The sequence below is a fragment of the Mixophyes fleayi genome, chromosome 1 (genome assembly GCF_038048845.1).
Source record: "Mixophyes fleayi isolate aMixFle1 chromosome 1, aMixFle1.hap1, whole genome shotgun sequence".
Classification (NCBI taxonomy): Eukaryota; Metazoa; Chordata; class Amphibia; order Anura; family Limnodynastidae; genus Mixophyes; species Mixophyes fleayi.
In genome coordinates, this window is record NC_134402.1 from 435,215,370 (window position 1) to 435,240,953 (window position 25,584).

The 25,584-nt window shown below is 41.3% G+C and overlaps 1 protein-coding gene across 1 annotated transcript in view; it reads left to right on the forward strand.

Moving 5' to 3' along the window:
• The window catches only part of ADAMTS12 (ADAM metallopeptidase with thrombospondin type 1 motif 12), a 461,827-nt gene that overhangs the window by 14,653 nt on the left and 421,590 nt on the right, over positions 1-25,584 (forward strand). Inside the window, exon 2 of the mRNA XM_075214451.1 lies at positions 2,212-2,570. Coding sequence (XP_075070552.1) covers positions 2,212-2,570 — 359 coding nt within the window. The remainder of the gene's footprint in view (positions 1-2,211; positions 2,571-25,584) is intronic.

Genomic DNA, 25,584 nt, shown 5'->3' on the forward strand with positions numbered 1-25,584 from the left:
TTGCAGCTGAGGTGGACCTGTACGCAGACACGTTGGCATCTGACATTCAATCTCACTTGTGTATTTAACCTAAAGCAAACACCAGAGGCTATGAGACCTAAGTGTGACCTGTTAGCACTACATATTTCACAACTGAATGACAGGTGCAGTTGAATTACTGACATCTCACTGTCTCACCTCGTGTGGTATATTCCATAATTATACGTTACTCAATGGCAATTACCAAGAATTGTTATAGTCACATTATATTTTATTCAGAGTAATGCAATAATACCCTCTGTACTCTACATTAACCTGCCACTGATAGAATGGAAACGTTTAGAAGAAAGGAAGTTCCTTCTTTAGCAAACAATAGAAAGATGTCTTCAGAGAGTAGTTGAAGAAATAGTTATCATGATCAGGCGCGGGCTGGCAGAGTTCAGCCCTGGGGGCGCCCAGGCGGCCGCATCACATGACACGCGACGCGGCCGGCCCTAACAGCAGTCAGAATGAGCGGCCCGGGGGACTGATGGCCCTTAGCCCCCCCGGGCCAGCCCGCCCCTGCATGAGATCATGTGAGATAATTGGGGGACTTGTGAAACTGTGTAAAACAGTGATAGGCAACTCAATATACTTCAGGGGCCACAAGTGCGACCCTCTGACCTTCAAAAGGGCCGCACATTAAGCTTAATCTCAGTAATAAGTTGAATCAATACATGTAAGCAAAGTAGGTGACCTCTTTATGTAATAATATATAAAAAACAAATAAAGCAGGAAGGAGGACAAAGGTGAAGGCTCGTAGGGCCGCCTGTTGCCCATCTCTGGTGTAAAAAGTTCTGTAACCCGTAGCAACCAATCATTTTATCACATTTGGCTTGTGCAGTTTACAATAAAAAGTATCTAGTTTTTGTTTTACTTGCTGTGCAGCACCTTCAATGCACTGTGATTTATAAGTCCTTTTTCATTAATGTCCCCAATTTTTTTTAATGAGAATATAGGAAAAATTAGATCAGTTCTGATGATAAAGAGTTGGAAACCGCACAGGTAAAACACTACCTTAAGGAGAAATGTTTATCCATGATGAGATTCATGCTATATAACTATGAATAATATACTCTATATATAACTACCCATGTCTTGTACAATTAAAAATAAACTACAGGCAAACACACAGTGATGTAGATATTGATAGTAACTCAGCAATAATCCAATATTAGAGTTTGAGCAGTTACTGCAGATGAATGATAGGGAACACAGAGAACCCAACAAGATTAGGCTATAACACAATCTTAAACAGATGGATGTAAACGCTGTCCAATAATTACATTGCTGTTTGTTCAAACTGTGTAGATTGTGTAGATAGTGTAAGCAAGTTAGTTTTATTGTACAAAGTCAGCTTTGTACTTGCATGAACTTATTAGTAATCCGCAACATGGCTCATCTATATAAGATGTTACATTGAGCGCTATAGACTACCTGAAACATATATTAAAATACCCTTTACTGACCGAATTTCATAGATTTATAATAAATGTAACTAGATGTCTGTTAAATAATTTAAAGATGATATATATATGTCATTTAAATAACTTTTAGTGAACTAGTTCATATCCTTCCGTATATATTGCTTAACTTGTAAGTGTTTTAATATGCATCATTCTAATACGTATATTGTAGAAAAAGAAAAATATTTACACATTTTAATAATTATCATATAATAGATAAGGAGATGAATTGCACAGTATAATTATTAAAGCATAATTTCAATTTCAAATAAGTGGCTTCCAATAAACATATTAGGCCCAAACCTACATATTTGCTAATGCAACTTGGTATCTGTGAGCTTTAGTTTAGAATAGACAGCAATACCTGGCTGCCGGTGAAGTGATACTGCATAGTTTGGTTGTTATTGGTGACAGAACATGACTTTGAGCATCTCTGCCACAGACAAAAATGGGTATTGTGACCGTAGCCCCAGTCTCAGTAGGGCCTTGGCTTATAAGGGCCACACCAGAAGAGGAACTTGAGCGGCCCACTTGGCTTTGAACATGTCACAGATGCAACCACTCAAATTACTGTTTTTTAGTTAATGCAATGTTGCCACTCCGGGTAAAACTTAAAAATTTGCATAAATGCTTAAATGTTTTTGCCACTAACACAACAGAATGGACTTGCTGCTTGCTGTATTGTTGTGTGGTACTATCTGAGTTCTATCATACGCCTGTTTTTCAGAACACCTTGCAAACAACCTGCCACCTGGGTATGAAGTAGTTGAACCCGTCAAGGTAGATGAAAATGGAAACTTCCTTTCCTACACCGTAACTCACCATGAGACTATCAAACGAAGAAAACGTGATGTCCACTCTGGAACTGTGCACTACAGAATTCTACACCAAACTAAGGATTTACATTTCAAGTTGACGGTTAATGAAGGATTTCTATCAGACAACTATATACTGGAAAGGCGGACTGGAAATCACAGTGGAATAAGAATCAGCTCTCGATCAGGAGACTCCTGTCACCTTACTGGTACCGTGAAACAAGCTGGTGGGGGAAGTGGATTTGCAGCTGTGAGCTCTTGTGATGGTCTGGTAAGAATCTTCATTTCCGAATCTTCATTTCCATTATGCGATCTGTTAGTGACAGGGATCTGAAAACATTTGTTATCATGAAGATTGCACAATTCATCTTTATGTTTACACATATCCTCTAGAAGACAACAAGTATTTTGTGTGGATAACAATTTGAACAGTCTTTTTTTTTTGCATGGTTTTATTAATGGGCTGCAGGTTTTCGTGGTGAAAGGTATTTTTGTTTAGTATTTTTACGCTTGTTTACCATTTCTAAGACACACTTCTTCTTGCTTACCAAAATTGCATTTAGGTTAAATTATGCAATAATCCATAACAACCAATCAGTAGTCATTTTACATTTGTCTAGTGCAAGTTAGACAACAGAAGCAAACGTCTGATTGGCTGCTATAGTTTAAAACAAGTTTACAATTAATTGCAAATGAATAAACCTCAATGACTTTTCAGTATGCTGAAAACAATGGGTATGGTTAGGGGATTGGGCGACCATGTATATCCAGTATACCATGTGAGATTGAGTTTACCCATATATGGAATTGTGCCGGAGGGGTGCAACACCATTCCTCTACAAGAGAGCCACACAACCTACGCCTGGTTGATGATGGTGAAAAACTGTCTCAGGCATTATTGCAAGATAAATGCTCGGTCGAGTTATGATCTGGTGACTGAGAAGGTCATGACATGTGGGTACCATCAGTTTTATGCTCACAAAATAATTGGCAGAACACTTGTGTTCTGTGTATTAGGGCATTGTCTTCCCAGAAGACATCAGGGGTGACGAGATGGGGGGCAAGGAGAGCAGGCAAAAAGTACCAGGGCCCGGGTGGCTCCTCCCCCTGTGTAGGGGGAGGAGCCACCAACCTGGCATGGTCACTCTATTATGGAAGGGCCCCCAAAAAAATTGCTGTACTGGGATCCGAAATTCCTCTTGGCGGCCCAGCCTATCAGGAATAAAATGCTGCAACATGGGGTTGAGATTCATTCAGTACCATTAAATAGTGATTAGCATTGACCGCGTCTTTGAAGTGGCTACACGCAAACCACGCCAGGAGAATGCATGGCCCTTTAAATGTTTCTGTTTGACAGCTGGTCGCTGTGTCTTCGTGTGTAATAGATCTGCTGCAGCTGCAGTTTTCTCTTTGACTTACAATATGTAGAAGAACAGCTGTCCCTTTTTTTCCACACAGAAATTAATATCCCAACTATAAAATCACCAGACATTTGTCCATTGACAGTTAATGTACCAACATTACCAGCTGCCTGTTTTGGACACTGGTGCTCTGTTTGCTTAAACATTTTTAGAATTGCTTTGAAAAACTCTATCCTTTGTGAGAGAATAGGGGCATCCATGCAGACATCCAGCCAACTGATGCTTTTCTCCGCAGTTTAAAATATTCTCTGTTAAGACCCATATCACCGCAAAACACAATGCTTTATTTCGCTTCATGAAACAAAACAGCTATATCTATGTTGAAAATGTGTATTATTCATTGTAACATTATATCTAGCCAGCCGGCAAAATGTTATCATCCCTCAGCTGTGTGCAATGGACTATTGTGCAGAATATGGAGTCAGAAAAAATAGTAGTCAACAGGAAAATATTTATTGAGTTGCGCATGTTTAACAATAACCCAAGCCAGGGGTAGAACAGTACACTGTCAGCCCCCATAGCTAAATTTGGGTAGGGACCAGTGAAGACTCGCAGGCCCCCTGATCCATAGTCAAACTGAGGAGGGGGGTTACTAGTGCCTGGAAACCCCCCTCCAAGCCTGGGGCACTGTGTAATGGAGGTGGCTGGACCCAGCTCCTGCTTCACACAGTACGGCTTGAAAAGGGAGAGCTGTGTGCACCTAACAGTAGTACACGCAGCATCGCCCATGTATATTATGGGGATAGGAAACGGAGAGCAGTCAAGCACTTTCTAAAACTGGTGCCGTGGTGTGGAAACCCCCCTCTACAAATCCTGCGTTTGCCCCTGTGATCTGCTCTCGATAGAGCAGAGCGTGGGACCCTTTCTGAGCATCCGTGCTGCAGTAAATGCTTCCGAAAAGTGTGAGGGCCTCAGGGGATAGTTGGGGCCTCTGCCTATGGGGCAACTGAATGTTGCTTGCCCCCTTCACCTTGGGCTCCATAGCCGGCGCATCACCTTTTGTTATGCCCCTGAGTTCGGCAATTACCTAGCATAGCTCAGTATTCTCTAAATCATTATTTCTCTACTGTCTGATATTGTACTGAGGGGGTTAGCGAAAAAAGCAAACGTGCCACCAATATCTATAAAGGGATTGAGGTATCTGAAATATACAACAATAAGTTTAACAGTGAGGAAGATATTAGTAAGGAACCACAAGCTCAAGAATATGTCCTACAAAATAATATCAAAAGGAACAACCAACATGGATTTTATGAAAGCTCAATCTTCTAAAACTAGTTGCATTTTATAATAAAGTTAGACAGTGGGACGGCAGTGGTGGTTATGGTATAATCAGATTCTTCTTAAGCATTTGACACTGTTCTATACAAGTGATTACTTAGTATGTTAAAGTCAACTGGTCTACAAAATACAGCACATCACGCTGCTGGATGGAAGACTATATCCAGACAGTTGTCAATGATGCATACTCTGGACTAAAGTTATAAGTGGTTTTTCACAGGGTTTTGTATCAGGACAAATTAGGCTAAATTTGTTTAGAAATTATATATCTGGTATTAAAAGTACAGTCCTTTATGACACACAAAATAGTTGAAGTGCAGAGCAAAGTCCTCTTTGGTGGTGCTGTGTGCTTCAATTTGTGCAAGGGCAACTAGACTTCTTCATAGGCAAACCGGTGGGGGGTGGGGTTGCCTAGTGCCTGGAAACCCCCCTCCAAGCCTGGGGCACTGTATAATTGAGGTGGCTGGACCCTGCCTCCGCTTCACACTGCTCTGCTTGAAAAGAGAGAGCTGCGTGCAGCTAACAGTAGTGCACGTAGCATTGCCCATGTATATTATGGGGATAGGAAGAGTTGGAGAGCAGCCAAGCACATATTATAGCCACGCCCCCATGCATGTTGGTGATGCCCACTGGTGGCGTGGTGTGGAAACCCCCCTCTACAAATCCTGCGTTTGCCCCTGTTCTTCAAAGTGGATGGGTTTGTGGCACAAAAAGCTTCCACGTCACAGTGGGAGGCGTTGGAGAGGATGTCTTGGTACTTAGGCTATTGTCTAGGGAGATTTTGGGTGGGTGGTCCGCTTTGGATTAATAATGTGGATATCACTTGTTACATATAAAGAGGTATTAGGTCAACATGTTAAGATTGTTTAGTCTTTCTGGGTAAGTTTTCTGCTGTAGACCATACACCATTTTAGTTGCCCTTCTTTGTATGGTTTCTAATGTATTTATATCCTTCTGGAGATATGGCCTCCAGAACTGAACAGATGAGGCCGTACCAATGCCCTATACAGCGGAATTATTACTTCTTTCTTTCTGCTACTGATTCCTCTCCCTATGCAATCAAGACTCTGACTTGCCTTCCTCATTGCTGAACTGTTACATTGCTTACCAGAAAACACATCCTTACTGTACTCTGCTTGTGGGCATGCACAGAGAGAAATCACACAATTTATGTGACATACTTTCTACTGAGAAACTGCCCCAGTTACTCCAAACTGTCAGGTAACTGTAACGCCCCCTGCGGGGAAAACAGGGACAGACGCAACACAAAAGAACTTACCTTATGAACGATGGTCACCTCCAGTCCGCCTCCGATATCCTAGCTGCGATCCGCAGCCGCAACCCCTGTCACCTCCAACCACGTCCCTCTAAGAAAGAGACAGAGATTACGGCCGTGCCTACCAGGTAAGGGCTGTCCGAGAATACGGCAACGAACAAGGACACTCTCAGTCCAAGCCCACTTGCCGCCTCCTCGCTTTTGCTATTGCCAAGACGCGGGGGACTACAGGTACTTAAGACCAAGACTAGTACGAGGACTAACCCCGCCTCAAGTACCTCACACACCTGCCGGTGAGGGCCTAACCGAAAGGGGGAATCGAGCGTGATACTCACCGGGACACTCCCACTTCCGATCCGGTTCCCCTGCACCTTCCCGACTCCTGCGGATGACAAGAACACACAGCCTCCCTCTACGCTCTCAGTGAGACTAAGATGGCACCCACAAAACTGGACTGACTACAACAGCGACCCGACCCTAACAACGTTCTAATGGTCGGCAACGCAACTAAGTCAAACCAAAATGACTAACTAGGTGTGGTGCACTAACGGAACTGCTCACTTACACACTACGGGGAACACCAGCCGGTGTTCACGGACTAAACCGGAGGGCGGTTCCTAACCCCCTCACCCAGGTCTAACCAAGGAGACTGTCTCCTTACGATGGGGTCACCCACGGACCCTAAGGACCGGCTGCTTCAAGCCCGGCTGAGGCTCAGTGGAACAGCACACTAACCCGCGGGCCGACTGCCGCACGGAACAGCCGATCGAACTGAACCGCCTGACTGCCTGTACTCGGGTATCTCACACGTGTCCCTACGTCCGGAACCACAGGTCCACCTGCACGGAACCGGCCTTGGGGACCCTCAATCAGAACCACGGCCGCCCCTGGAACTGCCTCAAGGTGTGCTGCACTGCCACCAACTCACTCAGCCACCCCCTCTGGGAACCAGTGTGACCCCGGGACCTAAGGGACAGGAAAACTACATGTGTTCTCCCCTGACTATGTGTATGCTGGTTGTCACTCACCGGACTGTGAGTGCCGCTTCTCGTGTGTTTAGGAACCGTGGCCGTCCACCATCCTGAGGGTCTGCGCATGTGCAGCCCTTTCAAACCTTCAGTACCTGTTGCTTTTAGTTAATTGGCTGATCAGGCAACATTTCCTATTTAAAGCACCTGTGGTCTATACCTCATTGCCTGATCTTGGAGTCTCATTCCCCATGAGCCTCTGAAGGTGATCCTGTGTTTCCTCATGTATTCAGCTCCTGCTGATTCCTGTTGTTCGTTTGTGGTTTCCAGACCACTTCAACTCTCCTGTGTTCATCGTGACTGCACCAGCTGATTCCTATCCGCTGCCTCCGTGCTTCTACAGTATCCTGTTCACTTCAACTCTCCTGTGTTCGTCGTGACTGCACCAGCTGATTCCTATCCGCTGCCTCCGTGCTTCTACAGTATCCTGCTCACTTCAACTCTCCTGTGTTCATCGGGACTGCACCAGCTGATTCCTATCCGCTGCCTCCTTGTTTCTACAGTATCCTGTTCACTTCAACTCTCCTGTGTTCATCGTGACTGCACCAGCTGATTCCTATCCGCTGCCTCCGTGCTTCTACAGAGTCCTGCTCACCTCAACTCTCCAGTGTTCATCGTGTCTGCAGCCAGCTGATTCCTATCCGCTGTCTCCGTGCTTCTACAGTGTTCCTGTTCATTTCAACTCGCCTGTCTTCATCGGGTCAGCGCTCCGCTGCTTTCATCTCAGCTACTGGTTATCAGACCGCCTCAACTCTCCCGGGTTCTCCAGGTGTCCAGTTCCATATACTACTGCTTCTTGAGTATTGCTTTGTTCTTGCTGGTCTACCTACCGTGCGCTGCACCAACTTGGTTACCGCTTCCATCTTCCAGTGGTCTCTCCTCCTGCCGGCCTTCAGCCGCTCAGGTATCCCCTGCACGTCTCTCTGACAGCCTGCTCTCCTGAACCGCGGTATGCATACTTCTCATTGACTGTGCTTGTGTATTGCATATCTAGCTGGACTGAGTTTGTTCTCCTCCGGAGTTCCTATCCACTCAGACACTTGCTATCATTTGACTGTGTTTCCTATTTGCCTGGATAGTTATTGTGACTGTGTATATTTGTGCAGTGCTGCTCAGTTATTATTATATTGTGCATATCATCGTGGGATCAAGTTCTGTGTGCCCGTGTATACTCTGCATTGCATTCATCTCCCCGTGCTCCTTCTCACATATATATTGCAGTGGTACAACTTGCTAGATGCAGACCACTGTCTTCTGTTCCCTGTGACACAAGTTTCAAGTATCCTCTCACATAGCAGTGGTACAACTTGCTAACGCAGACCACTGACTCACCTGATACCTTCACCTGGATTCCATTCCTTCACCTAGACAGCGGTATAACTTGCTATACGCAGACCGCTGACTCTCACCCCCTCTTCGTTACTCCTGGACATTCCTCCTCACTATAGCAGTGGTACAACTTGCTATCCGCAGACCACTGACTACCCTCACGTTTCCTTGTCCATCTAGTTCCTCGTGTACAGTTATCTACCTATTACCAGTGCTGCTAGTCATAGACTTTTCTCAAGCATTCTCTTACCATCTGCTGTCTCCTGTTCCGTGGTCATCCCGCTACCAGAGTACCATATTACCACCTATACTGCTCTGGTAAGTCCATCATCTGGTGATACCTGGCTAAAGACTCCTAGTGCCCGTGACACTGGTAACTACACTTGTCCCCACAGCACGGGTTAGCACAGAACAACACAGGAACAAGAGCCTACCTTTAATGGGGGCCTGACGTCTTGCCCCTGGACACAAATACGTAGCACACCCAAAATACTGTCATTCAACAATACCCGCCGCACAGACAGAATACAAAATACAGTACTTTGTAAGCTACTTACCAGAGCACACCGCTGCTAGCCAACCAGCCAGTTGCTACAGCACCACAGGAGCCTCCGCTCTCCTGTACCTCCTAACTACGTGTACTAGGTGAAGTGCCGTGATGATTGCCAGCTGGATACAGGTTTAAGATTTCTTCATTTTACTGGCTTATGTTTCGTGTCTGCCTAACAGTAGCCACACACACTTTCCCCACTAGCAACTACAATTGTTATTCTGCTATCTTATGTATCAAGTGTTGGACACACTTCTTAGATTGTAAGCTCATGGGGGCTGGGCAATGTTTTCCTTCAGAAATTAAGTCATTTAATTGTGTCATGATCCTCACAGTGCACAGAGCTGCATAATATGTCAGCATTTTATAGTGAAAAGATTTAATTAATAGAATAATAATAGAAAATACTGATACCCTTTTACGTATAAGGTCCCAACAGAAGACTCTAGCTCAACCCTTGTACTAGGATGCAAAGTGATTTAAACTCCAGTTGCAAAATGCGTATTGTAAGAGCAATGCAACTGTGGAATGTGCTCCTACAAGAAATGGTTTTGGCAGACACTTTCATGAAAGGATTGGAGGTATTCCTAAAAACAGAAAACACTGGACTACTGGCACTGATAATCACATATGATAGTGTGTTGATCCAGGGTTGATCCAGGGTTGTTCCTGGTGGAACCAGGCACTTTGGGCACACGGTGTTAAATAACAAACATAAGGAAACAAGTCTCAATCCAATATAACAAATGATTGAGAGTACACAAGAAGCAATCATACACTTAGCTCCCAATATAAAGACAGTGTAAATGGTCTAGTAAATTTCTCCAGGAGCCCAGTCACTATCAGTGCTGGAGGTCAGGTTTTTGCGGGCACTGATCCGGCTGGTCCTAGGATGAGGCTGCTGCTATGACGTAGCTTTTAGACATTTATACCAAATACTGGATGTGCTACCCAGACACATCACACATATAATGTAATAAGCATGATATCATTGGTTAACGTATGCATTAAACTGCTTATATGTGTTAAAGCCTGGGAAGTATCCTAAAACTATATAAATATCGCTATGACAGGTGCGTTCCATTATGACATCAGAGTACTGATTTAAGCATAACTAGCCGTTAACCCTTAATGTACCATAAAAGACGCTTTATCTTGCTTCCCCCATCACAAGGGAGTAAGGAAGGAATTTGAACTATGTTTTATTGGGTGGTTTTCCTTTTCGTGAATGAATTGGGGTATTGAGGATGATTTATTTAACTAGAAGGAGATACAGTAGGTAACTGTTTATTTAATCCACACAGCCCATAAGGCACCGCACACCACTTGTGTGTCCATGTAAGCAGGTTTGTACATAAACACAGGAAAGACTTTTGGTTAATGAAACATCCAACACACACGTTTGCAAAGACGTCATTGATATAATGCAGAGGTAAACCACTAAGTATTATGGATTTATCATCATTATCACCACCATTTATATAGATAGCGCCACTAATTCCCCAGCACTGTACAGGCAAATATTTGTCATTCACATCAGTCCCTGCCCCACTGGAGCTTACAGTCTACTTTTCCCTAACACACACAGATTAGGGTTAATTTCGTTCGCAGCCAATTAACCTTCTAGTATGTAGGTTAATTTTATTTATTTACTTTTTTTTTTTCCTGTTAAAAATCAACCTCCTGACATGTCAAATGGGACCAAACAGATCAAATAGCAGCCATATAACCCTTAACCTTCACACAATTTCACTTAAGCTGGGTACACACTGCAGAATTTTCCACCAGCTTTTTATGCCAATCGATTTTACATGCGATTGATGATCCGATTGCTCGGCCCATGGACTGCATACACACTAGCCTTGTTTAAAACGATAAAGGGAAGAGCGGACATCCCATTAGCGACTTTTTACAGCCATGTTATTGTGAGCAATGATTGAGGATTGTCGTGGATCGGTCAGAAGTTTATACACACTACACAACAGAAACGAGATTGGAACGAAAATATTTAACGGTACAACCAACCAAATGAGGCGACAATCATCCATTTGGGCAGACTTTCAACCATCGTGTCACTACACACACTGACCCGACTTTTGAACGAGCGGTCATATGTCGGCTGATTGAGCTGATTATTGAACGAAAACCGTGTAGTGTGTACCCAGCTTTACCTAGCATCAGACATTCCCTTCAATCTGGCTGGGTCCTTAAGGGCTCCAATGATCCAGTGCTACATTCCTCTCTCCTACTAATGTAGGCTTCTTTAAAACACACAGCGGTGTTGTTGTTGCCCTTTCCCCATAAACTTCCCTTCACAGAGGAGCGTTATCAACAAAAGGATTTCATGGAGAGCAGTGGATTCGCTGGGCCACACAAGTCTTCAGGGAGGACCCAGTGGATCAGGAGGAGCACAAGATGCCCAATAAATAAAACCATGGGGTCTATTTATCAAGATCCTGCAATATGGAAGGTTTCCTATAGCTGTTTATCACAGTGATAGAAAATCTACCAATTTATCAATAAAAGGTCACTGGGACAGCTAAGTTATCCTCAGCTCCCCAACGATACTGACTTACAGCTGTAAGAGGAGTCTTACCACTAGTATCTCAATATGCTAATAAAGCATTGTTCCTTAGTTGACCCCTGGCTATTGCCATCCTGAGATAGGATAGGAGGGCAGCGATGGTACTTGTTAAGCCACTGTCCTTGGTAAATAGTCTTTATTATGGGGAAGCTTTGCCGAAGACCCCTGGCGAAGGCTGTAGCCTTCTCCGGCATGGGGGCTTTATTAATAGGGAGAAGTCCTATGTCTGGAGAAAATGGGAGGGATTTATGGCTTCTTCCCCTTTGATAACTAGAGCCAGGGGCAGGCTGGGCTGGGTGGCAGGGGATCATCTGCCCCCTGGGCTGGTCCCATAATGGGCTACATTGGGCTGGATCACTGGGCCACCTGCATTTTTTTTCCATTAATATAGACTGCTGAGTCGAGTCTTGCCCCCCGGGCTAAAATTTGCCAGCCCTCCCCTGACTGGAGCACTATGCATCTTACAAACTTATTGAAGCTAGCCAGTAGAAAATAGGAAAGTATGTCTAACAGTCATTGTTGTAAAAAAAAAATACTATTTACTAATTACTTTTTGCATTGGATCTATTAGTGCTGAGATAGTTTCTACTCCTCAATGTCTCATTTTGTAAAAAAAAATACTTATGAGAAGTAAGTAATACATATTTTAGGTACTTTTTTGGGGTTGCTGAAAGGGAGTAAAAAAGTGTTAATGTGCATTTTTTGATATCTAATGCCCCTAAAATAAAACACATTTCATTCAATATGCTACCAACTGAAAGCTCTAACTCTTTTGAAAAGAAAAAAAAATATTACTTTTACTCACATAGACTTTAATATAAAAAGTTATTCCTAGTGAAGCCTACACTCAGGAGTATATTTACTAAACTGCGGGTTGTAAAAAGTGGAGATGTTGCCTATAGCAACCAATCAGATTCGAGTTATCATTTATTTAGTACATTCTACAAAATGACAGCTAGAATCTGATTGGTTGCTATAGATTGGTTTTCAAGCCCGCAGTTTAGTAAATATACCCCTCAGTCTCACATAGTTGTTTTCCTTAAATAACAAGTTAAGTATCTTTAAGTATGGATATGATTTTTCTTCGCTATCCTCCTATAGATCATTACCGTCAATACCACTCTGGAGGGCAAACAAATATTGCTGCCACAGGTTCACAGTTTCAGCATGTCATGTGAAGGCTAAAGGGCAGGAGTGAAGAATGGCACAGTGATAACAGAGCTCAGAGGGGGCTTCCCAAAACCTCTGTGCTCGATACACTGTGTGCTTTGTGACTGTGGTTACCATGGTAGTCACATAACACTGTGAAAAACTGAAGGATTATCAATCCTTAATAGCAGTCTAAAGAAACATACCGAAAGAAAAGATAGCTACCAAGCTGCTTCTTATAGCCTGCCACAGTGATTTATGTTTAAAGAAACACACCTTATTTTTTCACGGGATTGCTGATTAAGGAACAAACTACCTCCGGTCATCGCTGCTACTGAGTTAAATCTAGTGGACTGCAATTACACCAGGTTGTCAACAAGAAATAATGGATTTAGCATTGTGTTTTTTACTGGGATTGTTTTCCACAATTATATTGAATATAAAGGAGAAAGTCCATCTTCCATGTACTGTAAATTTCTAAAGTTGTTTCAAAATAGATTTGAGAAAGTTATCTGATAATAGTGTTTTTCATTTATATTTCATTTGCCACTAGTGGCACTAGAACTGTTCGATATCATTACTATGTTTTCTGTAAAATAGGTTTAAAGCAATTTCAGGTATAGATTTTTTTAGATTTCCAACAGTGTGCTATAATTCAGTTTTAAATTAAACGTATTATGAAGTATTACACTGGAAACGTAAACCAGCTATATGAAGTGTATATGAAGGATTGGTGGTTAGCTACATAGAGGTGACTCTACAGTTATTGTTTTCAAAGACCAACCAGATGCATCTGAGTTTTAGACCCCTGTGTTATGGCAAGGTGGACATAAGTAGATCAACAATGTGCTTAATATGTTGAGGTGATTTCAGGTAAGACTGTGATACACTGCTACAGTTTGTTAAATTTACATTTGATGTTTGTGCATTAAAAAAAATATTTATCACATCAATCCCACAAAGAAGTTTATTATTATTATTATTATTATTATTATTATTATTATTATTAGTATTACAGGTTTGTATGGCACCACAGCTATTTGAGGACATAGGGCCTGATTCATTAGGAAAGTTAAGCAAAACTAAGTAAGGCAAAACCAGGTTGCATTGGAGGGGGAGGTAAATTGAAAATGTGATGCATATTTATATTTGGGGTAGGGCATGTCTTAGATCAACTTTAAATTTCAGTCTACAAATAGGCTATTAAGTATTTGTGTGCTCCATGAAAAAACAGACTGTATTTTACTTATGTGCAAAATAATAAACTAATTTGCACCCCTTGCATTGCAACATGGTTTTGTCCAGAAAACTTGAGTAAGAAAACTTACTCAATTTTTTGCTTAACTTTCCCTAATGAATCAGGCCCAATGTGACCAAGCTGAGCAGATGCAGGCAGAGGTGGACCATGGGGATCGGGAAAGGTGTATGTAGTTATTAGGTCATTGAAGGAGAGGGTCTTGTAAGTAAGGGGCAGGAATTGTCTGCAGGGTATTGGAAATCTGTACAGTGATGAATAAAACCAATCCTCAAAGAAGATCTATTCTCTTAGATCCTCTTCCCATTTCAATATATTTATTTTCCTATACTCTGGGGATGGAGAAAGTTGTCTGTTGGTGGAAGAAATAGTACATCTTGGGTATCACTATTTATACATTAATGCTCAACTATTAATCTGTTTGGGAGACACTAGTTTGGTTGTCAAAGACATAGTTTGGAGTAATGGATGATAAAATCGTCGTCCCAAAAAACTAGGTTGCCGGTCTTTACTGAATTATTCCCTCTCATCTGTCTTGACAACTGAGACATGAACTCTAAAAGAGAATCAGAAGGAACATTTCTTCCATGTTTTTTAAATTGGAGAATTGAGAATTGCTTTTCCCAACTGAAGTGGACAGCTGAATGGGCCTCAGGTGGGAGAATCAACTTGCCTGTTCATTGTAGGGGGGATTTTGCTTCAAACCTACTTTAGTCCACTCTGGAGACTTTGGGCATTGAGAATTGAGCAGTGGCAGATAGGGTTGTAGACCAAATTTAGCTCTGACTCATCCATCTCCCCTGGTGAATGAGGCTCTTGTCCCGTTTCTTGTAGCAATTCGATTGGATGCAAAGCATTTACAAAGAATATTGTGCTCCCTTAATATCAATGTCAATGGTCGAAGATCTCTTTTGCACTGCAGGGTGATAGATGCCAGGGGGTAAATGTATCAAGCTGAGAGTTTTCCGGCGGGTTTGAAAAGTGGAGATGTTGCCTATAGCAACCAATCAGATTCTAGCTTTCATTTTGTAGAATGTACTAAATAAATTATAGCTAGAATCTGATTGGTTTTTCAAATCCGCTGGAAAACTCTCAGGTTGATACATTTACCCCCAGATCTTGGTATAGTTGCAGCTCATGGCCTTTTAAAGAAAGAGGTGCCTTGTCTTGCGCAGAGCGGAGCAGAGCCTCCTTCTTTGAAAAACGCCATTTGAACTAACATATCCTGTGGAAACTGGTTGTCTTTATTTCTGGGGCCAGATATATGGTGATATACTGTCCAATGATAATGTAATCAGGGAGTAAACATTTTAATAAACTACAAACACGCTCACTCAATCCTTCAGCCAGCATGGATCCATGGATGCCCCAAATGCATGCATCATTTCTCATGGTTTTCTTTCAGAAACAGGATTTCATATTAGCAGTTTTCTGCACTGAGTCTGGATAACTTCATCTACTCTATTCTCTGGTTTATATGGCCTGTCCGCCAAAACACTGATACATTCTTGAAGCTGAGTAACGGCTATCCTAAGCATTGATTTCAGGGAGAGGTTTAGCAATTGCAGAGACTTCCTTATCAGCCTCTCTGGGTTTGATTGATGTGAGTTACCCTTCTGTGCTGTGTGTGACTTGATGTCCTGTTGGGAGCTGTTGATCTGTTTTTCTTTTGAAACTCTTTCCACTCCTTTATCTGACTTTTCCTGTGCTTGGGAGGCAAATTGTAGATAAGAGATGTAGGGCTTAAATAGAGACGTCCTCGTTAATTACTTCCCAAGTCAGCTTCCTGCAATTCCTGTCCTAAGTCGCAATGAATTGGCAGACACGTTCTTCCACACCAACCATATTAAACTATTTTATATCTAACTTACACCAAATCACACAGCACATGATTGGGCCAAAAATGACTGCTTACCTCAATCAGCATATGATGAGGGCCAATCAGATATCTTTTGGGACTTTAGTAAGATGCAGTTGGACAATTACCACAATCTGACGACGTGTACAGCCATCGCACAACCACACAAACTGTGCTTTGGTGCAGGTGTTGAGCAGCCAGGTTTGCCTTATGTTCAGGGCCTGATTATCAAATAGGCTGACCAGGCTACAGTCTAGGGTGCAAGGCTTTTGGGGAGGTGCAAGATTTTTTGGGGGTGCAAAATTGTGACAGAGAGGCATAAACTGAAATTAATTTTAAAATATAAGAGAATAGTTGTGTTCTAAAGTACAAGGAAAACATGAAAGAAAAATGTAGTAAGGTGTTAATCTTGACGTATTCTCTTCAGTTGGACGCTTGAGGATAAATTAGTAGGAGAGACAAGGATGGTGACAGGTGCAGGGGTGACAACCCCCCCTCCACCTTCTCATCTTCACCCTGAGTAATGCTCATTCACACCTCCGTTCCGCTATATAATCCTGATTTTAATGAAAACTAAATGAAAGTTCTATAGATTATAAGCTTGCCAGCAGGGCCCTCTTATCTCTCTGTCAGTCTGTATTTCCCAGTATTGTTTTATTACTGTGTTTGTACCCAATTGTAAAGCACGGAATTTGCTGGTTCTATATAAATAAATGTTGATGATGATGAGCGCTAAAGACTGCCATGACTGGTTTAAATTGCCAAGTGGAGCCGAGTTTTAAAAACATGGGAACATAAACATTGGGAAGTGCAAAAGCTAGATTTTAAATTAAGGATGAGTTTGTTGTTACTCTGATCATGGTGTGGAATGCGAGAAGATGCTATGTGCATATTAATAACAGATCCCACTAACGAGTTTGTTACTCAGTTAGAGAAGCTCTTTTTGGATGGGATAATGAAAGGGTGTATGACCAAAGATGAATTTGTTTATGTGTTCAATCAACATCCTAAGGTGGCCACTTTTTATCAACTCCCTAGAATACATAAACAACTACAAAATTCCCCCAGGACGTCAAATATTATCAGGGATTGGGTCCTTAACTGCACATTTGTCAGAATATGTAGATTGTTTCTTAAAGAAATATGTTTGTCGGTTAAAATCTTATCTAAAATATAACCCCGCTCCGAGGACAGAGACAGGTGGGGAGTTTAACTGGGGCGGTACACCTGTTAAACCATAACGCAGGTGTCCTAAGGTGAGCTCAGGGAGGATAGAAACCTCCCATTATTATTATATCAGATTATATTTGGTGCACAGTGGATGTACAATCCTTGTACACTGTGATTCCACATACTAAGGAAGTGGATGTTGTGGATCGTTGCTTAAAGCAAGATGAAGGTCTTGATGAAGCATTGAAAAAGTTTATAGTTGAATGTACGCAATTTATTCTAGATCACAATTCTTTTATTTTTCTTGATCAGTATTACTATCAGGTGCTATGGGCAGTCCCTTCGCAACAAGTTATGCAAACCTTTATATGGGAAAAAAGAGAATGGGGTAAAAATCATATTATATGTCCTTTCATCACTAACTATAATATAGCTTATAGTCAAATTAGTAAGACCTTAGAAAAACATTGGTCAGTTCTTAAACTGGATCTTGTACTATCCTCATTCCTTCCGGAAGTGATTTTTAGAAAACCGAAAACTTTGAAATCTATCATGTCCTCTTCTCACTGAAAAATATATATCAGTCTCAAAAAATAATTGGCTAAATTCCAATGTGGAAATTGTAAGGCCTGTAAATTTGTACATTAGGATCATAAAACATTTTGTGATATATATGATATGAAAATTGGAAATATTGGCTCATTTATGTATTGTAACACCATACATGTTGTTTATTTAATTAACTGCAACTGTGGAGCTCCCTCGCTCCATCAGAACATCCCCTAATGTGTCCGGTTTCAAACGGACATTAAAAACCCACCTGTTCTTAAAAGCCTTCCAGTCACCTTCTTAACCACCCACCTGTCGGCTACCTCTCCACCTCTTCCCCCTCCCCTTCTTTTATTTAGATGCTTTAAAATCATAGTTGCCTACTCTCCCGAATTTCTGGGAGTCTTCCCGGACTCCCGGGAGGGCAGGCAATTTTCCCTGATCCTGGCCGGATGTGTAAACTAAACGGAGGGGGTGGAGCCTAGTGACATCATGGATACGTCATTGTGGCCCACCCCCTTTTTTATTGGTCCAGAGTAGTGATGACCGTTTAGGGGGGCGGGGCTAATGACACAATTCTTCGAGCCTCGCACTCACACACCCACCTGCACCCCGGACCTCTCGGGAATCATCTTGCCCATGTTGGCAAGTATGTTTAAAATAATTTGAGCCTGCAGTTTATTTGTGGGCTTTGATGACATTGACAGACACACTGAGACCGACTGATTATCCAAATACGTTCACCTGTACTCATGGAGGGATGGAAGGGTTAAGTGAGGTTTTGTCCGCTGGAATTAATAGCGGCATAGAAATTTGGCTCAATATATTAATGTCAAATAAGTAATGTATATGGTGTAGTTTGAATTAGGGATGAGCGGGCTCGAATTTTAGAAATCAGAACACCCCCGAACAGTGCCGATCGAGCCTAATCCGAGCACTTTTCGGGTATTCCCGCTGATCGCAAAACTCAAAACGAGGCAAAACGTCATAATCCCGCCATCAGATCTTGCAAGATCCGGATTCATATTAGTCCCCGCTTGCCGCCGCCATCTTCACTCGGGCATTGATCAGGAAAGAGGGAGGGTGTGTTAGTGGTGTCCTCTGTCCTGCTCATTCCAGTGGTGCTGTCCTGTGCTCTGTCCTGCTCAGTCCAGTGGTGGTGCTGCCATAATTCCAGTGGTGCTGTCATGTGTCCAGTCCAGTGGTACTGCTATATAAGTTCACTGTTCCTACAGTATAAGTCCAGTGGTACTGCTATATAAGTTCACTGATCCTGCAGTATAAGTCCAGTGGTACTGCTATATAACTAAGTTCACTGTTCCTGCAGTATAAGTCCAGTGGTACTGCTATATAACTAAGTTCACTGATCCTGCAGTATAAGTCCAGTGGTACTGCTATATAACTAAGTTCACTGATCCTGCAGTATAAGTCCAGTGGTACTGCTATATAACTAAGTTCACTGATCCTGCAGTATAAGTCCAGTGGTACTGCTATATAACTAAGTTCACTGTTCCTGCAGTATAAGTCCAGTGGTACTGCTATATAACTAAGTTCACTGATCCTGCAGTATAAGTCCAGTGGTACTGCTATATAACTAAGTTCACTGATCCTGTAGTATAAGTCCAGTGGTACTGCTATATAACTAAGTTCACTGATCCTGTAGTATAAGTCCAGTGGTACTGCTATATAACTCCAGTCCAGTGGAACTGTCCTGTGACACATATAATTTTTAAAGCCTTTGCCGGGTGTGTGTGATTTAGGGGTACACTCTCTTGTGCTGCATATAATGGAGTACAAAAATTTGGAGGATAAAGTAGGGAAAGATCAAGAACCACTTCCTCCTAATGCTGAAGCTGCTGCCACTAGTCATGACATAGACGTTTTGTGGGGGTCCAAACGAACCAATCATTTCATCCACAGTTTTGTAGGCCCTGTCGCTGAAATGATTGGTTTGTTAAAGTGCGCATGTCCTATTTCACCAACATAAGGGTGGGTGGGAGTTACCAAGGACAATTCCATCTTGCACCTCTTTTTTTGGCATTATGAGCTCTTTGAGGCCTAGTTTTTCAAACTGCCATCCTGTCTGCCACTGCAGTGCCACTCCTAGATGGACCACGTGTTTGTGCCGCCCACTTGTGTCGCTTAGCTTAGTCATCCAGCTACCTCGGTGCAACCTTTTGGCCTAAAAACAATATTGTGAGGTGTGAGGTGTTCAGAATAGACTGGAAATGAGTGAAAATGAATGTTATTGAGGTTAATAATGGCGTAGGAGTGAATACAAACAAAAAACACAGGATTTTAGTAGTTTTTATGCTTTTTTAAAAAAAAATCAAAACGCAGAAACCTTGAGGGGGGTGTTTTGGCAAAACCCATTAGAACCCAAAACCTTAAGGTAATCAGAACCCAAAACCCAAAACACGAAAAGTGGCCGGTGCACATCCCTAGTTTGAATGAACGATATGGTAGATACAGAATTAGTGAATGGGTTCCTGTATAAACATTTGAAACTGGAAAATGTTTTGGCCATAATTTATTCAGAATCGCTATAGTGATACTTATAGAGAGCAAATTTATAAACATACTGCAGTCTTAATATAAAGTTTTGGATCTGCTATATTGTTGCTTAAGTTGATATATCTCTTTGTATATGGAACACATATATCAAGGAATTTGTGTGATAGATATATATGGTTAATTAACCGTTAACATTGTATCAGATGTAAAGTTAGAAATCGGAACTTGTCTAATTGGGATAGAATATGTCTGGTTTTGTGCTATGTTTTTATTTAGATGTTTAAAGATAGAAAATAAGTTGAGCCCGTAGTTTTAGATGTGGTCTTTTATAATACTGATAGGCACACTGAGACCGATGGATTATTTAAATATATCCACCTGTACTCATGGAGAGAGAGAGAAGGGTTAAGTGAGGTCTTGTCCACTGGAATTAATAGCGGAAGAGAAACATGGTTAAACATATTAGTGGCAAATAGGTTATGTCCATGATGTAGCCTGAATGAACGATATGGTAGATATAAAATTAGTGAATGGGTTCCTGTATAAATATTTCAAATTGAAAAATGTTATGGCCATAATTTATTCAGAATCGCTATAGAAATAGTTATTGAGAGCGAATTTGCAAAAACATTCTGTTGTCTTGACATAAGTTTACACATGAGAGAGATGTTTTTTGTAAATTTAAATGTTTGTATTTGCAGATAAGTAAATAGAGTGACCTCTATCAATGTACAAAGGACATTTGACATGTGTGTGTGTGTGTGATAATTATGAGTTGTTCTATATAAGGTAGCCTGCCTCATTAAGATCCACCCCTCCTGACGAAGTCCCACGTGATGAAACGCGTAGAGGGTCTGGATGAGAATTACCTGCTGTGAGATTAATAAAAGTAATACTGTGATTTTATGTACATGCTCGTCATCTGAGGACTTCTGGTACGTGCAACACTTTTATACGATTTTACCAATAAAAGATATCATTAATGCACCATGGAGGAGCCCCCATTCATTCCTATTTTCTAGAATATATATAGATAGTATCCAGGTGTGCATTATGTCACATGATGTACATGATGTCCCTGAGTAAAGTACTATACTGAAACATTGGAATGGATTAAATACACCCTTTTGATACAAACTACAATTTGTCTTGTAAAAGGGGGAAGCTTACCAAACAGACGCCGCCATCAGTATCCGTTAACTGAACTTTGAGTTTAAAAAATCCGAAGTAATTTATAAGCTTGGAGAGGCTCGCTGCAGATTTTAATGTACTCTGATATTAATTAATATGCAAAGCATGCTGTTTGTGATATATTTATATCTCATGTTGCATATGAGCCAGATGATCATTGAAATATAGTGGTTTTTTTTTAATTATTTATTTCTATTAGTGTTTTAACAGAAATGTGTTGATATTGGCAAGACATTTCTCATATCAATATACCATTCACTATGTGCTATAACAATCTGCTGTATAACTTAATAGTTATTATTCCTGAGTAGTTCATTGTTACTAGGGATGTGCACCGGCCACTTTTGGTGTCTCGTATTTTGTGTTTAGGATTCGGATTTGCTTGAGGTTTTGGGTTCGGATTTGTTTTGCAAAACACCTGACGAAAGGTTTTGGTTCGGATTTAAGGTTTTGGATTCGGATTTATTTTGAAAAAAACATAAAAAGTGCTAAAAACCAGTTTTGTGTTTTTTTCTTTCACTCCTACGCTATTATTAACCTCAATAACATTCAATAACAATCATTTACACTAACTTCCAGTCTATTCTGAACACCTCACAATATTGTTTTTAGGCCAAAAGGTTGCACCGAGGTAGCTTGAGCACATAATGCCAAAAAAAAGAGGTACAAGATGGAATTGTTCTGGACCCTCCCTCCCACCCCTCGCGAGATTCGACGCGAGACTTGGACGACAGAGCCTCATTTTCAATTTTTTGCCCGCCGGAAATATCCGAACAGTGCTCGGATCCCGTTCGGATCCGCACTGTTCGGGTGGGCTCGGATTAGCGGAATCCGAGCCCGCTCATCTCTAATTGTTACTATTAGCACTAGTAGATTTCCCCTCCCTTTAGATTGTTCGCTCCTTTGAGCAGGGCTCTCCTACCTCCTGTTTCCATCACTTTTAACTGCGCTCTCCAGCTACTCAGCTCACCTCCTCTCGGTCCCTCTGCCCTCTGTCTCCTCTCGCTTTTCTCTGCTCCCCTCAGTGACTCTCAACCTGTCAACCATGCCCACCCTCTTGGGCCATAGTTACCTGCCTATACTCACTTTTCCCCTCCCTCCCTCTCTTTCATGCTGTGCCTGAACCCCCAGAGTTATAGTGCTTACTGTTACTTGTACTGTGCTGTTTCACCTTGTACTGTGCCATTGTTTGTCCTTGTACGGCGCTACGGATACTTTGTGGCGCCCTATAAATAAAAATTAATAATAATAATAATAGGGGATAGAACACCTTTAGGTTTTGTTTTCTGTATATTTTGTCTGAGCTATCAACAGCATGTTTTATAGGCTTTCTCAGTAAAGTACTATGAGATGATGATGATAATAATAATATGAGGTTATGTGTCAAGTTAACTAACTTATATAGATCCCGGAGGTCGGAGAAATAGCCCTACCAAATCTGTGGCTTTAATATTTTGATTCTAAGTAAGTACATATTAACATGTGGCTGCAGTGTCGTGGAGTCTCGGACCTTCATGATCTTTTACTCTCCGAAACAGTCTCTAAGCACTCCAGAGCCCAGATTCTCGTAGCTGGTAGACGATCTATAGGTGATCCTCCCCTGGTAACGCAGGCTCTAAGGATTTGGCTGGCTTCCCTTAAAATTACAAATAATTCTGGTTATGATCCTAACACCCCATTATGGTATAATTCAGATTTTGCTGAGCTGGTAAGAATGGCGGGAGATGAGGCCTGGCGTTTATATCCTCCACCTTGGACAATTATATGTAGAAGGGGTATTCCACTCCTTTGCACAACTTCAGAGATTGTACAGATTACCTGAAAGTCATTTCTTTAGATACCTACAACTTCGACAAGCCTTGATCTCACAGTTTTAGGGGGGACAGCCCGGATCTTCTTGCAGACCCCCTACAGGTACAATTAGCAAGGCTGGACAGAAAGCACCAAATCTGATCTATATACTCAATTCTCTTGGAAAAAGAAGGAATGAATGGTCTTCGGAGATTGCGTCACACATGGGAGAGATTAGCGATAAGGTTTTGGGTAATATGTTATAAAGTTCATATCAAGTTACTTCCTCTGCCAGAGTTCACCAAATTAAATTTTTCTTCCTGCATAGGACATATCTCACTCCCCTCCGACTCTCCAAATTTGGTGAGAGACCCAGATGTGGGAGCGCAGGAGAGGACTTTGGCATATGACATGGCAATGCCCAGTGGTGTTATCCTACTGGCATGAGGTGGGAAAATGTATACTATAATTAGAAGTGGGAATATCCTCCATTAATCCGAGATTGTGTTTATTCAGCTTGGGTCTATATAAGAACACTCATAGATTCATTAGGTTACTTGTCAATATCCTATTTGTGTTAGCGGTGGTGATCATTGCCAGAGAATGGATGGCTCCAGAGGGCCTTATTCTAAAGGACTGGATTGAACTTGTAAATGATACCGTAGAACACGAACGGTTTATGTCTACTAGTCGTAACTTGACTAATAAATATGAGAAAATTTGGTATCGGTGGAGGATTTCCCCTTATGTTACGGTGGGACTGAGGGAGATGGATGGTCCTATGCCCTGGACAGATGCCTAGCCACTACTATTTTAATATGTGGACATTATTGATATATATGCTTATTTTGAAATGGTGAAGAACACTTTTTGTGACTAAGGACACTTCACAAAAATAATGTAAAAAAAAAATATTAAAATGTTTTGTTTTTTTATTCTTATATGACATATATAGCCACCAATATTTTCTGATTTACACTATGCTTCAATATTGTAACTTTTAATTTATGGACACTGTTGCTTCCCCTTCATGGGTTTAGCTTTAGTTTAATCTTGTTAAGATTTTTTTTTAACAATGTAAAAACTTTCAATAAAAAATGTGCTTAAATAAAAAAAAAATTGCAAATAAAAATAATAATAAAAAAAATTAATATGAGGTCAGAGAGCAGAATACGGTAGAGATGACCACATGATGTTGTCTCTTCTGTTCTGTGATCAGTGGATAATAACATAAATGGGAGAAGTAATTTTAAGTCAGAGAATAAGTAATTAGAATGAAGAATAAAACAAGACATGAATGGTTATAGAATAGTGCCTATGGGCATTGCTGTATAAAACATATGGAGACAGGACCTCTGTAAGTATACCAATGATTACAGCTCTCATGTGTCTTCATAATCCTAGTACAGCTGCTTTTATCCACCCTTAGTTTTGGTAAAAGTCGGTCAAGCCTCTACCGCCCTTCGTCTTTTCTATTGACTATGGCTTAAGAACAAAGACAATCCTCTGCAGCGACTCATCTGACCTTGCGGATGCTGACGCTTGTTTTCTTGTCCAATTTATCCGCATTAGCAAGAGGCTGAAATACTTAAAGTAACCTGGAAAATAGTGGAAATGATCTCTGACATGTACAAAGTGCGAGCGCTGATACAATGAACGGGCTGCAGGCTGCATTCAGCAGTAGGTCAAGCTGTCCCTTCAAGCTGTAACGTTGCTGGGACTATTAAGTCACCTCGTAACAATTTATGGAATAAAAGCAAGTTATGTCTAAGGTGTTACAGATTGTCTGGAGGAAATGGTTTATTCGTACATTTCACTGGGAATTACAGGGGCTATAATTTTGCTGTCAGCCTTCTAGTCTTTGAAAAAGTTGAAATCAGAATTAAAAAAAAAAACAGCAATAAGTGCAAAACTTAAAGAAACAAACTAATTAAATTCTTAGCTGACAGCATAAAATTATTGCGGGGGTGTTTTATTTGCTCCCATTACTGTATGTACAAAAGCACAGTGGGTAAGGTCCTATTGCTTTTTTAATATACCTCAGGCTGAAGTGTGTTATTTAAAAAGCAGAAAGTTTTGTTAAAAAGTTGCTGGAGTGATGCACACAATCACACGATAAAATTATTTTCCTTCAAGCTTGATAAGCACAGTGTGACAATGACAGGTCTGATGTATACAGAACAGTCATGTGTCAGCTGAACTTCAGATATTAATGGGTCTATTTTATTATTATGTGGCGATAACAGAGATTTCCTATTGTCGCTTTTGTGATGCTAGAAAATCTATTATCGCTGCAATTTAACAAGAAAATATCGCCAACACAGCTGAGTGATGCTCAG